The sequence below is a fragment of the Cucurbita maxima genome, unplaced genomic scaffold, assembly GCF_002738345.1.
Source record: "Cucurbita maxima cultivar Rimu unplaced genomic scaffold, Cmax_1.0 Cma_Scf00029, whole genome shotgun sequence".
Taxonomy (NCBI): domain Eukaryota; kingdom Viridiplantae; phylum Streptophyta; class Magnoliopsida; order Cucurbitales; family Cucurbitaceae; genus Cucurbita; species Cucurbita maxima.
Window position 1 is genome coordinate 3,175,198 of NW_019272045.1, and position 15,181 is coordinate 3,190,378.

The window sequence follows — 15,181 nt, forward strand, 5'->3', positions numbered from 1 at the left end:
TAATACTATAATACTTTATTGATCAATTATGGTAGTTTTGTCCTAATTTTTTTCTTCTTCTCGCTCTTTCTAGGTTTTTTTTTTCTTTTGAAAATATTTGTTTAATTCAACAAAAACACTTAATTATGTTGATCATACACATAACAATGTATAACAGTCGGCTTAAACTAGTCAAAATACTAACAGCCACTACCTTTTTTTTTAAGAAAAAAAACCGAAAAAGATTTTTTTTTTATAATCCAACTAAACGCGCGGGTAACATAAAAGTCAATGGCACGTGTGCCATACTTTGACTGAGAATCCTGTAAAACCAAATGCCTATTAATTCAATGACACGTGTGTGTGTGTTTAAGTAATAATACTAATAATTGAATTTTAATATTAATTTAATATAAAAATTGGGATTTTGTGAAAGGGGCACAGACTCGGCTGGAACTTGGAAGGCTCCTGGAGCAAAACAACGCGGGTCAAATGATGAGAAGTCAAGCCGGTCGTCGCTATTCCTCTTCAAATATCTATCTATATATTATATTGTAAATTAATTAATAAAATTAATTAACTGAAGGGGCAACCCCAAATAAATGAATAATATACCCGATTCTCATAAATCTTTATATATATATATATATTTCACTTCTCTTTATTGGAAGACTCCAGTGCGACCCTCCACCGGAGGAAACTAATAAGCCCGCCAATCATGAAGAAGGACAGCTCCATGAATCCTAACTTGAAGCTCCATCTACCTCCTCCCGAGGAAGTTTCCTTCGCCTTCATGTAATTTCATTTCTCTTCTCTCCCTCTCTCTCTCTGTTGTTTGAATTTCGAATGCATTGCCGGTTTTTGATTATTTCGTTTATGGTGTTGGTGGTCATTGTAGAACCCGAGGCGGTACTTTCATAGATGGCGATTTGCTTGTGAATAGAGACGGCGTGCGGATCGTTTCTCAAGCGGAAGACGAAAGTGTACGCAATTTTTGCCTTGTTTCCTCTTTTTTTCCGTACTGTTTCTCCATTGATAGGGTACTGTTAACTGATGGCTCCGGCAGTTTCCCCTGTATTTGTCAATTCCGGAATTGAATGTGTTTTTCTTTTTCTCTGTGTTGATGGAGTTTCCTGTCATTTTACTTTTGCTCTGTTTCAAATTCGAGTATGTTCACCTCCAAAGCTGGGAATCAGATCTAATTTCGCTTCTTAATTGTCTCTCAGCCTCCACCAATAAAGCCCTCAGACAACCATTTGTCCTTAGCAGATTTAGATTCAATAAAAGTCATTGGGAAAGGAAACGGTGGAGTAGTTCAATTAGTCCGACATAAATGGACGAATCAGTTTTTTGCTCTAAAGGTTCTTCTCTTTCTCTCTTCTTTTTTGGGCAATATGTTGTTGTTGAGTACTTGATTTATCTGTTCATCAAACATTATTTCAAACAGATTCAAAAGCATGTTAGTAGTTACATTAATATTCGAAAATAGTTAGTTAGCTAGTTCCGGAAATTTATTTGATGGCGAAGTCCTTGCTCTTGCTGTTCAATTCAAAAAGATGAAGTTATTTCTTTCACTATTTGCTGTAACACACTTTAGTCACTTTTTACTACACCTTCGAGTCTCACAATTGTGATACCATGATATTGTCTAGTTTGGGCATAAGCTCTCATGGTTTTGTTTTTGGCTTCCCAAAAGGGCTCGTACCAACTGAGATAGTATTCCTCACTTGTAAACCCATAATCTTCCACTAAATTAACCAATGTGGGACTCACTCCCAATAATCCTCGACAATTTCTACCTAGCTTGCTTATCCTTGCCTTTGTCTATATTGTAGAGTTTTTCCATAAAATAGCCCTTATATGAAGAATGTTTATGTTACCTTGTTAGTATTATCAGTTGGGGCGGAGGGTCTTTGACGGGTTGATCTTTCTAATTCAGGTGATTCAGATGAATGCTGAGGAATCTCGTTGTAGGCTGGTTGCTCAGGAACTAAAAATCAATCAATTGGCACAAAACCCTTACATCGTCGTCTGTTACCAGATCTTCTACGACAATGGTGCCATTTTCATAATCTTGGAATACATGGACGGTGGATCACTTGCAGATCTTCTAAAAAAAGTTGGAACAATCCTAGAGCCGTATCTTGCAGCCATTTGTTACCAGGTAGGAGGAAGTCTAAAACATGCCTGATTTGTGAAAACCAAAACGAGAAATTCAAGTTGAGGAATTTGTTGCCTCCTGGTTACATGTAGGTCCTCAAGGGGTTAATATACCTTCACCATGAAGAACATGTCATCCATAGAGACCTTAAGCCTTCTAATTTGTTGATAAATCATAGAGGGGAAGTTAAGATTACTGACTTTGGTGTTAGTGCTATACTGGCGAGTACGTCTGATCTGGCACATTCTTTCGTTGGCACTTACACTTTCATGTCTGTAAGTCACTTAACATAAACATAACCCAGTGGCTACTGCTTGATTTTTAACTTTTTGCTTCTCTAATATGTGGTATGGGGCTCTAATTTCTTGTAATTTCATGCTGACTGCAGCCGGAGAGAATCAGTGGGGGCAAATATGACAACAAAAGTGACATATGGAGTTTGGGATTGGTTTTACTTGAATGTGCAACGGGTCAATTTCCATATACTCCACCAGATAAGGATAAAGGGTGGGAGGGCTTTTTTGATGTAATGCTAGCTGTAGTCGAGCTAGCATCACCATCTGCACCTGAACAATTTTCCCCTGAGTTTTGCTCTTTCATTTCTTCATGGTATACAAGCTTTCGTGTTTGCTAATCATATACAATTGTTTCTGCTGTTTCTATTTCATAAATTTCATTTCTCTATAGCAACCTAAATTTCTGGAACGGTGAGATCCCACATCGGTTGGGGAGGAGAACAAAACACCCTTTGTAAAGGTGTAGAAACCTAAACCTTTTCCTAGCGCATTTTAAAAACCTTGAGGGTAAGCCTGAAAGGAAAAGTCCAGAGAGAGGATAATATCTGCTAGTGGTGGGCTTGGGCCGTCATAGGAACCATCCTCGAACTCGAACTTGGAATATGGCTAGTATGTTTTGGTTTTCTATTTCTCTACTGAGAATTTTCTCCTTATGGCGAATTTGTTTTTATATTTTGGTCAGCTTACACAAAGATCCGCAGCAGAGAAGCTCTGCACGCGAACTTCTGGTATAATTGATCCTTCTGCTGTTCTTCATTGCTATTGATTCAATTAAAACAAGTCAGATTGGGTCCTGAATGCGGATTAAACCTTGTTAATTGGGTCATTTTTATTTTGCTAGGTGCATCCTTTCATCAAAAAGTTTGAACACTTGGACGTTGATCTTGCAGCTTACTTCAACGATGCTGGCTCTCCATTGGCAACCTTCTAATTTTATATGGTACCTACTGATCTCTCGTTGATCCCAATCCCTAGCTTGAAATTTGGCATGTTCACATCATTTTTACTTGGGCCCCATTTTGATAAGAATAATCTTAAGAAACAAAAAAAAAAAAAAAAAACCAAAACACATAACCGTCATGTGTTGGTTATTCCAACTCAAGTTTCTCCGTATCAAAGTATATTTCACAATTTCCACTCAAGATATGAAAATTGAAAATGAGATTGATTTAGGTGTTAGGAATCACGGACCTCCACAATGGTATCATATTGTCCACTTTGAACATAAACTCTCATGGTTTTGCTTTGGGTTTTTCCAAAATGCGAAATACTTATAATTATCCATGATCATTCCCTAAAATAGCCGACTACCTCTGAACAGTCCTCGGATCTACCTTCATTCATGTTTTCCAAGTGACATATTTTAAATCTCATTTTGACCATCTAAATATGGAAAACTTGCTCACCAGGAGGAGGAGTCGAGCACAGCCCCTTCCACTGTAGCATCTTATTTAATTACTTCAATGCCGTGTCTTTGGTGTGGCATCAACTTGCAAGCTGCAAGCAACTATCATATTTGATGTGAGGAACTAGCTACTCTACTACAAGATTAAACTTCACTGAAGAAATTCAAGAAGCCAACATTTGTCGATGGGTAAATCACTCCTGATGTAAACTGTGATAATCGTTGTAATATAGTGTGTTATTTTAATGAAAATCGAGGAATGTGATTAAATTGTTTCGGACCCATGTAATGAAAATTATTTTAGGTAGTTGAAGGAACTGAGAAATTTTTTGGTAGAGGTAGTTTGTGTCGGGGTAATGGAAAATTGGTACTACTTGCTTGCATGTATTTTGACTAACTTTTCAATTCTTATCCCTATCAAATTTTCTAATTATTTTTGTGGATCAAGGTGGGAGAATTAATCTCCATCTTAACTTTTTTCAATATAATTTATGTTAAAAATATAAAACGTGATAATAAATTAAATAATATTTAATGAAAATATTATAATATAATTTTATACCAAAATAATTCCTAAAAATTTGAATTTCAATATTACATCATCAAAACCTTTAAGAAATTGTGTAAAAGGGGAATGGACGGAGAATTTAATCTCCGATATCGTTTAGTTAATTAAAAAAAAAAATGTCACCCCCTCCCTCCATTTTTTATTGAATGAGAATTCACACCCTTAAATGCTCAAAACGAGCCGTTTCATCGATGGATAAGGTAGCCTTTTCAATGGAGTTAAAACCAATAATAAATCTACACGTGGCAATGGCTGGATGCCAGTTTGACAATTCCGAATAAAACACCACCATTTAATTTCCCTCCCCAATCCTACCAGCTACAATATCGGAGGTTGTGCCAAGGGAGCCGGAGAGTTACAGAACAAGCGAAGCAACGGAATTGCATTCTCAGTCACGCTAATTTCATCCCTGTTTCGTTTTGATTCTTCTGTTTTCTGACGCAATTGGAGCTCGATCAATGGCTTAACGCTTGCTTCTTGTGATAACACAAGTCAACAATGGAGTGTATTGGACTCGCTGCTCGGAATTTTGTGGCAATGGCGGCTTCCAATAGCCCTAATTTAGCTTCAACGGGAAGAAGAAAACTCCAGTTGTTATTTAGAACGGAAAGCTGTCGGTTTGGTTTGCGTCGGCGTTCGATGCTAGTGATGGCCAGTGCCGGAAGTGACAGTTGCTTCGCAGTGAAAGAAGGATTTGCCGACGAGGAAGATTTCATTAAAGGCGGTGGCTCTGAGCTTCTGTTCGTTCAAATGCAGCAGAACAAGGCGATGGAGATGCAGTCCAAACTCGCTGACGAGGTTCGGCTATTTCTGGCCATTCTTCATAATATTTCATCGTGAACCTTTTTTACAATTTTCGTCGGCATAGCTTTGATATATATATTAGCTGTGTAGTTCGTCATTAATAAATTAAATTCTCAAATTGATCTCAACTATCTTTTTTTACTTGCTATTGGAATTTGTGCCTCTATAGTTTAATATGCTTGTGCTTTTAAAATTTTATAGTCCCTGCAATCTTGTATATATTAATTGAATAAATTCACAATGAATTCAAAGCTTAAGCTTGTGGGGGTTCGAAGAACTTAATATTATATCTTTTGACCTCTATGATTTGATTAAATTATGCAATTATATTTGATGTAGTCGGTTCAATGGAATTAATGTCTCTATTGACGTTTATTGATGTATAAATTTGAGGATTGAACTGGCATGGGAAATACGGATTCTTTACAATGGTATGATATTGTCTACTTTAAACATAGACTCTTATGATTTTGCTTTTGATATTTCCCAAAAGGCCTTATAGAAAATGTATCCTTGCTTATAAATCCATGATCACCTCCTCAGTATGAACTTCTTAAAGATTAACAATCACTTCCTCAGTATGAATTTCTTAAAGATTAACAATCACTTCTCTAAAAAATTGAAGCATAGAATGAATTAAGTTTTTATAATGCAATTATTATTTTGAAAAACCAATGTCAGGAGTTTCTTCTCAATTATAACTGAATTTCTGGAGTTCTGGAAGCATTCCACATTTATTGCAAAAAAAAAAAAAAAAAAAAAAGGAAAAGAAGTTTAATTGAATCTTCCTTTTCATTATCTTCGTGTTAGCGTGTTTTTGGGAATGAGCAATATCATTGTAATTGGTATTATTTGTAAACAGAAATTTTCCATTGTTTCAATTTTCAGAGTGTGATACCCACTTCTATTATTGTTGCAGCTACCGCCAATATCAATTGGAAATGGCGTATTGGACTTGGTGGTTATTGGTTGCGGTCCAGCTGGTCTTGCTCTGGCTGCGGAATCGGCTGCTTTGGGATTAAAAGTTGGACTCATTGGTCCTGACCTGCCTTTTACAAATAACTATGGCGTCTGGGAAGATGAATTTAAAGGTATGTTGATGCATGCTGCTCATTGTTTTGACATGTTTCTGACTGCTCTCGACCTAGTTCAGTCTTAAAGTGGGCTCATAGTTCTGTCATCGTCTATGCTCCATAAAACATACTCTATTTCCTTTGAAAATTGCTTCCAAAGTCCATCCATTATGGTATACAATATTTTTCTCCTCTTATTTCAAATATATGCATCATTAAATCACACTCTTATTTCAAAGTCATCCTGTGTTTCCATGCCTATTTCTCATTTCATGTTCTTTCTTGTTCTTCGTCTAGATTTGAATGTGTGAGTTGTGCAATAGTTAAATATCAAGTCAAACTATAAGGTCCTAGACATGAGCTATTAGTATTAACGAAGTAGAAAATGACAAGGGAGTGATTTGAGCTATTCGTTTTAATATTAGCATTAAAATCTTAAGCTAATATGTTAACAGTATTTAAATCTTGTCTTCTATAAAGGAAATGACACAAATTAGTTTATGCTGTGTTTTTTTTTTCCCTGAAGCGACAAGATTCTTTACCAACTCCAACATCCACTTTCATCCAAACTCAATTCTTTTCAACATTACAGATCTTGGACTTGAAGAGTGTATAGAGCATGTATGGCCGGATACAGTCATATATCTTGATGACAAGGATCCTGTTCTTATTGGTCGTGCATATGGACGTGTTAGCAGGCATTTGCTCCACGAGGAGCTGCTTAAAAAGTAAGCATGGATATTTGGTACGATGACTAATTCATACATTTGAATTTTATATAATTTATTAATTTCTGTAGGTGTATCAAGTCAGGTGTTTCTTATCTCAACTCCAGAGTGGACAGCATTATTGAAACAACCTCTGGCCATAGCCTTCTTGCCTGTGAACACGATATTTTTGTCCCATGCAGGTAAAATGGAATTCTTTTATTTACATGGGATGAGCCTCATTATGAAGTATTTTAGGTTGCTTATATTAACTTATTTTCCTTTTTTCAAATATTTAAAATTGTATTGTAGACTCGCAACAGTTGCATCAGGAGCAGCTTCAGGTAAACTGCTGCAGTATGAGGTGGGCGGCCCAAAGGTGTCTGTCCAAACTGCTTACGGTGTAGAGGTTGAGGTAGGAAGGAGAGTTCCTCTGTTTTTTCTTCTTTTCTTTCTTCGTACAGACGACTTATTTAAGATCTAAAAAAGTCGTTAAAGTCCATGGTTATATATGATAACAATGGCTGAGTTTGCTTCTCATTATTAGAACTGTATAAACTCTCCAAAATGTTGAGGATCGTTATCGTTCACATTGGCTAATTAAGAAGAAGATTATGGGTATATAAGGGAGGGACACTATCTCCATGAGTACGAGACGTTTTGAAAAAACTAAAAAAAAAAAAAAAAAAAAAAATCATGAGAACTACGGAAGATATCTATTACGATTTATCATATGTATCATATTTGACCCTTGATTATAAGATATTTAACCTTTTCAAGAGGTTGTTCTCAAAGTGGACAATATCATGCTCGTGTGGAGGGCTATTGGTGTGGGTCCTTATCTGGTGTCAGAGCTATGCCATTATCTTTACTTAACCATGTTAATAGAATCTCAAGTGTCGAACAAAAAAGTTACGAGTCTCAAATGTGTAGTTACAATGACTTAGGTATCGGACAAATGGTGTACTTTGTTCGAGGGCTCCAGAGAAAGAGTTGAGCCTCAATTAAGGGAAGATTGTTTGAGGGTTCCAAAGGAGGCCTCAAGGAGACTCTATGGTATATTTTATTTGAGGGAAAGATTGGAGGATTGGAGACTCTATGATATACTTTATTTGAAGGAAACCAAAAGTAAAGTCACGAGAGTTTGTGCTCAAAGTGGACAATATCATACCAATGTGTGTGGTTACTCAATACTTTTAAGAATATATACCATATAAAATATACCGTAACTTATTAGTATGAAACAAGATTTGTGATTACCATGGTATTAAAACAAGATTTCGTGAGATCACACTCATGCATGCTGCTTTTTTTTCTTATTCATTGTAAAAGTTCTGGTAGTCATTATCAAGTTGTTTTTATTCAACACCAATTTAGAATTACACTTTAGTTGTACCAAACCATTGTTTGTAATTCCCGATATTGCTCTCCAGTGCTATTTCCTCAACGAACTAATGCTTTGTTCTAACATGGAATTTTGTTCTGTGTTGATAACCATCGTGTTCATCTACATGATCCTTTCAGGTGGAAAACAATCCTTATGATCCACGTCTTATGGTTTTTATGGACTACAGGGACTACTCAAAGCAAGAAAACTCATCTATGGAAGCACAATATCCTACATTTCTTTATGCCATGCCCATGACTCCGACAAAAGTTTTCTTTGAGGTCTGCACCGATTTTATTAATTTATCTTCGTATTATATTAATTTTCTCAAAATTATATAGAGATTACACTTGGAAATGGAAAATTTGCAGGAAACTTGTTTAGCTTCAAAAGAAGCTATGCCATTTGATCTTTTAAAGAAAAAACTTATGTCAAGATTAAAGACTATGGGGATCCGAATTGTGAAAACTTATGAAGAGGTACTCTTCGCTAACGATGTTTATTGCCTTTATAGCATGTTATTACTATTTGTTCGATCCCTCCTTATCTCCTTCAGAACTGTGGCATGGGTGTTCGCGTGTCCGTCTGTCTTTCCCCTCCTTTCTTTCTTCCCATTAATAGTGAGTCAATTAGGTAGTATGCTGAGGGAGTCAACCTTACCTAATTGAGAGAAAGATCCTACGTAAGGAACACTATCTCCATATCTCCATTTGTATGAAGCCTTTTGGAGAAGCCAAAAGCAAAATCATTATTGTGAAGGTCCGTGATTCCTAACCACTGGTATTAGAGGCATGCCCTTAACATAGTCATGTCAATAATATCCTCAAATGTCGAGCAAAGAGTGTTCTAAGCCTTGAAGGTGTAGTCAAAAGTGACTCAAGTGTTGAATAAAGAGTGTACTTTGTTCGAGAACTCTAGAGAAAGGAGTCGAGCCTCAATTAAGGAGAGGTTGTTCGAGGACTCCATAGGCCTCAGGGGAAGCTCTATGGTGTACTTTGTTCGAGGGGAGGGAGAGGATTGTTGAGGATTACTGGGAGAGAGTCCCACATTTGCTAATTAAGAGAAAGATCAAGTAAGGAACACTATTTCCATTGGTATGAGACCACTATTTTCAATGGTACGAGACTTTTTGGAAAAACCAAAAGCAGGAGAGTTTATGTTAAAAAAATCAAATCCGATTTCTTCAGAATTATGCGTGGCGTGAAACTCTCCTCTTTCATTAAATCCCAACACTTAGTTGCCTATCTCATATGCCATCAGTTCTATTCTTGCATTTCAAATCATCAAATTTTGTACACCTGGTTTCTTGTCAGTTCTTATATAAACCAGTAGAAGAATGAAAAGGACACAATCCTTCCATGTAGGAATGGTCATATATTCCAGTTGGTGGATCCTTGCCAAACACAGAGCAGAAAAACCTCGCATTTGGTGCAGCTGCCAGCATGGTGCATCCAGCCACAGGTATCAAAACGCAATCTAAACATCTATCTTAATGAATTATCAATATAAGAAATCTTATATACTTCATTATTCATCAAGCAGGTTATTCAGTTGTTAGATCTCTGTCTGAGGCTCCAAAATATGCTTCTGTCATTGCAAGAGTTTTGAAGCGAGGACAGCTAAAAGATGGCCTTGCTAATGGAAGAACCTATGGGAATATCTCAATGCAGGGTGAGCCAGTTTTGTGTTTAGATCTATTTCAAGGAGTCTATTTTACTCTGTGCATACACCTTGTAAGTAATTTTCAATGCTTATTAATTTATCTTCTGTTCCAGCTTGGAACACTCTTTGGCCACAAGAAAGGAAGCGCCAGAGAGCTTTTTTCCTCTTTGGGCTTGCACTGATTGTTCAATTGGATATCGAGGGCATTCGAACATTTTTCCGCACTTTCTTCCAATTGCCAGATTGGTACGATCAATTTCCTCCTAAGATGATGACATCAAAATTTACTTCTGTAATCTGATATTCTGGCGAATATACTTGTTGTGATGAGAAGTATTTTGAGCGTAGTTTCCTGTCTACTCTTTTAAGATATTGTCCTATTTGAGTTTTCCTTTTCGAGCTTTCCCTAAAAAAGTTTTAAAACGCTTCTGCTAGGGAGATGTTTCTACACCTTTATAAAGGGTGTTTTGTTCTTCTCCTCAACCGATGTGGGATCTCACGAGTATATTAGTGGCCGGATTATTTTAATAATCTCCATCATCGATCAACTGAATGCGAGGTTGTATACTCATTATTTTTCTTATAACTTGCAGGATGTGGCAGGGATTTCTTGGGTCTACTTTATCTTCAGCAGACCTTGCACTTTTTGCGTTGTATATGTTCGTCCTTGCTCCAAATGATCTAAGAATGTGCCTCGTCAAACATCTTGTTTCTGATCCTACTGGAGCAACCATGATAAGAACATATCTCACAGTTTCTTGAATTTTCTCCTAAGATCTTGTTCCTCTATTGTAAGAACAATGTTTAGATTACACGAGAAGCCTGTCAGGTATTTTCATTCCTTCTTTCTTTATATGTCTCTTACTGGAGCTTGTTCTTTCTTTATATGTCTCTTACTGGAGCTTGTTATATGTAGTGTACACATTCAATATTCTCTTCCATTTCTATGCTCTCATCAAATTTTACTCTTATTGAATGTTGTTAAGGCTATGTGTTCTATCTGTGCCATAGAGTTGGCTAACCCCATGGTTTGGACCATCTAGCCTTGTCACGCTCGTGAATCTATTGAACGACTTCACTCCAATTCTCTTTGGTCTATTAAGTCAATACACAATTGATGTACGAGTCTGGAGTGCTCTCATCAAAACTCGAATTGTAAGGTAGATAACAACCGCACTATTTTGGTCTTAATTATTATGTTTTTTTTCCATTTGAGAAAAAAAAATTCATTTAAATTTGTTTGGATTATTATGGATAAATTGGCAAAATTGATGAATAAACTAAGCTAAACTAATAAAAAAATCCTTAAAATTTTCATTTGGTCTAAAAATAACTTTTAACTTAAAAAAATTTCAATAATATCTTAAAATTAAAAAAATATCTTTTATTATTTAAGAGGAAAATTTTAAAAGTTTAAGATATTATATTGTTTATGGTTTAAGAATTAGATATTTATGAGATAAAATATGTATTTTTATTGATTTTACTCAATAATAAACAATATGAGATTATTTTTAAGTGATATTAATGGGTGTCGACATATATTTTAAATGGGCGTGTCGACATCATGATGTAATTATAATATTGGTGAAGTACACAATACACTATAAAACAAACTTAAATGCTAATAACAAATTTCATTGAAAATAAAAAATTCAAGACGCAGCTTCAGCTACAGGAAATCGGTCCGCCCGTGTCAAGGAGACGGATTAAGAAGTGGCAACCATGGACTCCGACGTGACGATGGTTCCGGTCGGCGAGGCTTCGAGCAGTGCCGGTCCTTCGTCTACCAAGAAACCCAAGCGTTTTGAGATCAAAAAGTGGAACGCCGTCGCTCTATGGGCATGGGGTAATTACGGAACCCTAATCTTTAGCCCTTCACACGGCGTTGCTATTACTGCTCTCACTCTCCCGTTTGCCTTCTTACATCGGAATCCTCCTCTCTAATTTTTGTGTTATTCATTTCTTAATTCAGATATCGTTGTCGATAACTGTGCGATCTGCAGAAATCATATCATGGATCTTTGTAAGTTTATCATCATTTGATCAAGTTCTAAGATATCTGGAATGATCTTCCTCTTAATTTTCTATATTATTTGTATTTTCTTTAGCCATTCACCATTGTTTGTTATGTAGGCATCGAGTGCCAAGCAAACCAGGCAAGCGCAACCAGCGAGGAATGTACTGTGGCTTGGGGTACGTTTTTTTTTTTTATAAAAACATTTCCTCTCCCTATCCCCAATCCATTCACGCAGACACAATGTGCTATTATTTTCTACCTCACAACTTACGGATACTGAGGTGGATGATTGGGCCTCTATGCTGAATATTTAAAGCCATGTCATATTTTCTAATTAGGAGGATGTCGAAGTGCGTTCCCTTCATATTAATGGTTGCTTTTCTGTCAATTCCTCAGACCTTTAGCTTGTTTGTTAACATAGCCATACTGACCTAATCCGTAGTAAGCTAACCTGGGAGGCTAAAATTCTGAAAAAGTGAGAAGCGTTCCGAATGGCTGGTGATGTATCCTGTGCAGGAAAGACAAGAGAGCCATTTCATGTTTTTGTCCACTGCCCATTTTCTGCCGCTATTTGTTGAGCTAAGCATTGTAATGTATTTGGTATGAGTTGATGCTCCCGTAAGACCTCTGAGAATTACTGCCATCCAACTGTTAGGGCACAATCTAAAGGTCAAGTTATAATCAGAGACTTTCTAAGGGGGTTGATTCTAGCTCGGAGAGCTTTTGGGACCTCAGGAAACTCTATTAAGAACTGAACTTATTATTTAACTTAAAAAGATTGCCTTTTGGACTGATTGATTATTACTCTATCCAACTTACAGTATGCAACATTATTTTGCAATTTCCCTTGATGTGGAATTATAGCTGGAGCCAACGACTGATGATACCTGGTGTTGAATTTTTATATATTTGTAGGGGTGTGTAATCATGCATTTCATTTCCACTGTATCAGTAGATGGTTGAAGACGCGTCAAGTTTGCCCATTGGGTATGCATTTCACATTCTTGCCCAGCCTTTCAACCACAATTTCTTTTCTAAAAAAATGAATTTTGGTAATTGAAGAAAGCTTTGCCATTTTACAGATAATAGCGAGTGGGAATTTCAGAAGTACGGTCACTAGAACTTTGCTGCTGAGAATATGGATCCTTAAATTCTCATGGGTCTCTAATGTTGTCCCCGATGAACTTTCTCCATACATGGTTTCAGAAATTTGCGATTCGAAGATGCATTTTGTTGAGCAACTACAATTGTCCAGAGAATTATGTGATTTTATTTGGGAGTTGTTTGTAGAAATAGGCTAGCACTCGAACGTTAGTTCTTGTTTTACCGTTTACCATTTCTTTACTTGTATTTATGTTAACATTTCACTCGGTTCATCTGGAAAATTTGGATCTTATTGTTGCCTATTTGCTCTTCGATTCTTGTTTGTCTATCGGATATTCTTCTTCCCATAATATAATCGTGTTCTTCACCGAATGAATGCTTCTAAAGTGGTCTTACTTTAGAATGATTGTTGGCTGCTCTGAATGAAAAATACCAGTAGGCTGTAACGATGAGAAAATATAACATCATGGATTTGGTTGATATTCAGAACAGGTTAAAATTGTTATTTTGTTTTTCTTCTGAATATATTGCATGATGACTATGTTTTTCTTCTGAATTGTTAACTGGCACTTTTGTGTTGCTATCGAACTGTGCTGAGCTCTCTCAGTTTGTGCAGGCAAGGAGTTTGGGATGCCCATTCTTCTCACTTTGTTGCAGCCGGACGCACCAGTTTTTGCTGATTGCCCCGCACCTCACACAGTTAACAGTTGCTAAACTCCCAAATGGAAGAATCATTTTGATTCGGCCATCAACTTCCTCAGCAAACACTGTACCTTATTTTACATTCTTGGTGCTGCTCGAAGGTGGTTCCCCGAGAAATTTGGTTAAACGAGTCTGCCACCTGAAGAAAGCTAAAACTAAGGGACTGAGCAGTGGTGTCGGTCTCTGGCTAGCAACACAAGTGGCATGGATTACAGCAGCAGTTTCCAGTACAGCCACAGCAGTATTTGCATTCACAGCATGGGCATTCAGGGCATGAAGGTAATGAAAAATGGCAACATTGGCTGCATGAAATGATTGGGCAATAGCATGAGCATCGGAGTAGTGTTGGACATGGATTATTACAGCTACAGCAGCCGCATGATAGGCATTTACATGGATTATTACAGCTACAGCAGCCGCATGATAGGCATTTACATGGATTATTACAGCTACAGCAGCCGCATGATAGGCATTTACATGGATTATTACAGCTACAGCAGGGTGGGATTTCGAGATGGATCGAGCATCCAGCATAGCAGCAACAGCAAATCCACGACAACTTACAGCAGGGGAACCCACTGCATCAAGTGAGAATTAGCTTGATTATTCTTACACCACATCATCATGGAAGAAAAAGTAAGGTGAGAGTTACATACCAGAGCCATTTCCAAAATTGACATATGCGGCTATGCTTCTTATATCTGATTCAAAGAAGAAACATATAGCATGAATAGGCTGCAAAGAATTTTAGAAAATTAATGATGGGAAACCCCTTACGTTGTTATCAAGGGATCTGATTTGGCGACCACATAGTCAGCTACCCTGCAAAGTGTTCTTGTGCTAGATGAGCAGAAGATCTGGGAAGTAGAAGTTCAAAGTCTTTGGCAAATGAACTGGTGTACGTACTCTTTGCTGCATTGAGATGCAGGTTGAAGACCATCGGTAGACTTCAAGTCTTCCTGCCCCAGAGATATCGTGGAAGAAAAGCTTGTTATATTTTCATAATGAACCGGGGATAAGAGAAAGCAATGCAGGAATGAAACCCAAATGGTTATAGATTGAACATCAATGCCAATGGGATTTGTGTTGTGAGCAAAACTCAAATCTCACTGTTACCCCATTAGGCTGGGGTGGGATGCTTTTGCTTGGTGATGGAGAAAATTTGTAACTTTGAAGTTAATCTAAGACGAACCTTAGCTTGTTATTACGTCTGAAATGGATGTACGGGATCTAAAATGTGATTTGGTTTCAATTGCAGTTTCTTGAGGGTTACGAAAGAAAGGGCATTGGCGCATGCATTATAATAAGAAAAA

At 37.0% G+C, this 15,181-nt stretch overlaps 3 protein-coding genes across 6 annotated transcripts; all 3 read left to right on the forward strand.

Annotated features, from left to right (window-relative positions):
• Positions 1 to 623: 623 nt before the first annotated feature.
• On the forward strand, positions 624 to 4,176 carry LOC111465346 (mitogen-activated protein kinase kinase 1-like). 2 transcript variants are annotated; one of them, XM_023109671.1, is made up of 9 exons: positions 624 to 774; positions 878 to 962; positions 1,206 to 1,340; positions 1,919 to 2,143; positions 2,233 to 2,415; positions 2,529 to 2,749; positions 3,119 to 3,164; positions 3,278 to 3,376; positions 3,846 to 4,176. In XM_023109671.1, the coding sequence occupies exons 1-8, from the start codon at positions 698 to 700 to the stop codon at positions 3,365 to 3,367; spliced, it is 1,062 nt and encodes a 353-aa protein (XP_022965439.1). In that variant the 5' UTR covers positions 624 to 697; the 3' UTR covers positions 3,368 to 3,376; positions 3,846 to 4,176. The 2 variants fall into 2 exon arrangements, with proteins under 2 accessions (XP_022965439.1, XP_022965440.1); XM_023109672.1 differs by having other exon boundaries at positions 3,849 to 4,176.
• A 534-nt stretch (positions 4,177 to 4,710) lies between these two features.
• Positions 4,711 to 11,013, forward strand: LOC111465770 (lycopene epsilon cyclase, chloroplastic-like). Of its 2 annotated transcripts, XR_002714285.1 has the most exons (12): positions 4,908 to 5,207; positions 6,133 to 6,304; positions 6,879 to 7,014; positions 7,086 to 7,196; positions 7,306 to 7,408; positions 8,518 to 8,661; positions 8,752 to 8,859; positions 9,745 to 9,841; positions 9,923 to 10,051; positions 10,156 to 10,288; positions 10,636 to 10,892; positions 10,924 to 11,013. XR_002714285.1 is itself a non-coding variant. In XM_023110273.1 (11 exons), the coding sequence occupies exons 1-11, from the start codon at positions 4,908 to 4,910 to the stop codon at positions 10,802 to 10,804; spliced, it is 1,602 nt and encodes a 533-aa protein (XP_022966041.1). In that variant the 5' UTR covers positions 4,711 to 4,907; the 3' UTR covers positions 10,805 to 11,013. The 2 variants fall into 2 exon arrangements, 1 of the variants encoding a protein (XP_022966041.1); XM_023110273.1 differs by having other exon boundaries at positions 4,711 to 5,207; positions 10,636 to 11,013.
• Positions 11,014 to 11,668: 655 nt separating this feature from the next.
• On the forward strand, positions 11,669 to 13,538 carry LOC111465785 (RING-box protein 1a-like). Of its 2 annotated transcripts, XM_023110301.1 has the most exons (5): positions 11,672 to 11,891; positions 12,018 to 12,068; positions 12,179 to 12,238; positions 12,978 to 13,049; positions 13,145 to 13,538. In XM_023110301.1, the coding sequence occupies exons 1-5, from the start codon at positions 11,768 to 11,770 to the stop codon at positions 13,180 to 13,182; spliced, it is 345 nt and encodes a 114-aa protein (XP_022966069.1). In that variant the 5' UTR covers positions 11,672 to 11,767; the 3' UTR covers positions 13,183 to 13,538. The 2 variants fall into 2 exon arrangements, with proteins under 2 accessions (XP_022966070.1, XP_022966069.1); XM_023110302.1 differs by lacking the exons at positions 12,978 to 13,049; positions 13,145 to 13,538 and adding an exon at positions 12,484 to 12,863 and having other exon boundaries at positions 11,669 to 11,891.
• The last annotated feature ends 1,643 nt before the right edge of the window (positions 13,539 to 15,181 follow it).

Coding starts and splice junctions, on each gene's coding strand:
- LOC111465770 (XM_023110273.1), top strand. CDS start 4,908: ATGGAGTGTATTGGACTCGCTGCTCGGAATTTTGTGGCAATGGCGGCT. Junction 8,662..8,751: donor CGACAAAAGTTTTCTTTGAG/GTCTGCACCGAT, acceptor GAAAATTTGCAG/GAAACTTGTTTAGCTTCAAA. Junction 10,289..10,635: donor TTCTTCCAATTGCCAGATTG/GTACGATCAATT, acceptor TATAACTTGCAG/GATGTGGCAGGGATTTCTTG.
- LOC111465346 (XM_023109671.1), top strand. CDS start 698: ATGAAGAAGGACAGCTCCATGAATCCTAACTTGAAGCTCCATCTACCT. Junction 1,341..1,918: donor ATCAGTTTTTTGCTCTAAAG/GTTCTTCTCTTT, acceptor TTTCTAATTCAG/GTGATTCAGATGAATGCTGA. Junction 2,416..2,528: donor GCACTTACACTTTCATGTCT/GTAAGTCACTTA, acceptor TGCTGACTGCAG/CCGGAGAGAATCAGTGGGGG.
- LOC111465785 (XM_023110301.1), top strand. CDS start 11,768: ATGGACTCCGACGTGACGATGGTTCCGGTCGGCGAGGCTTCGAGCAGT. Junction 12,069..12,178: donor AAATCATATCATGGATCTTT/GTAAGTTTATCA, acceptor TTTGTTATGTAG/GCATCGAGTGCCAAGCAAAC. Junction 12,239..12,977: donor GGAATGTACTGTGGCTTGGG/GTACGTTTTTTT, acceptor ATATATTTGTAG/GGGTGTGTAATCATGCATTT.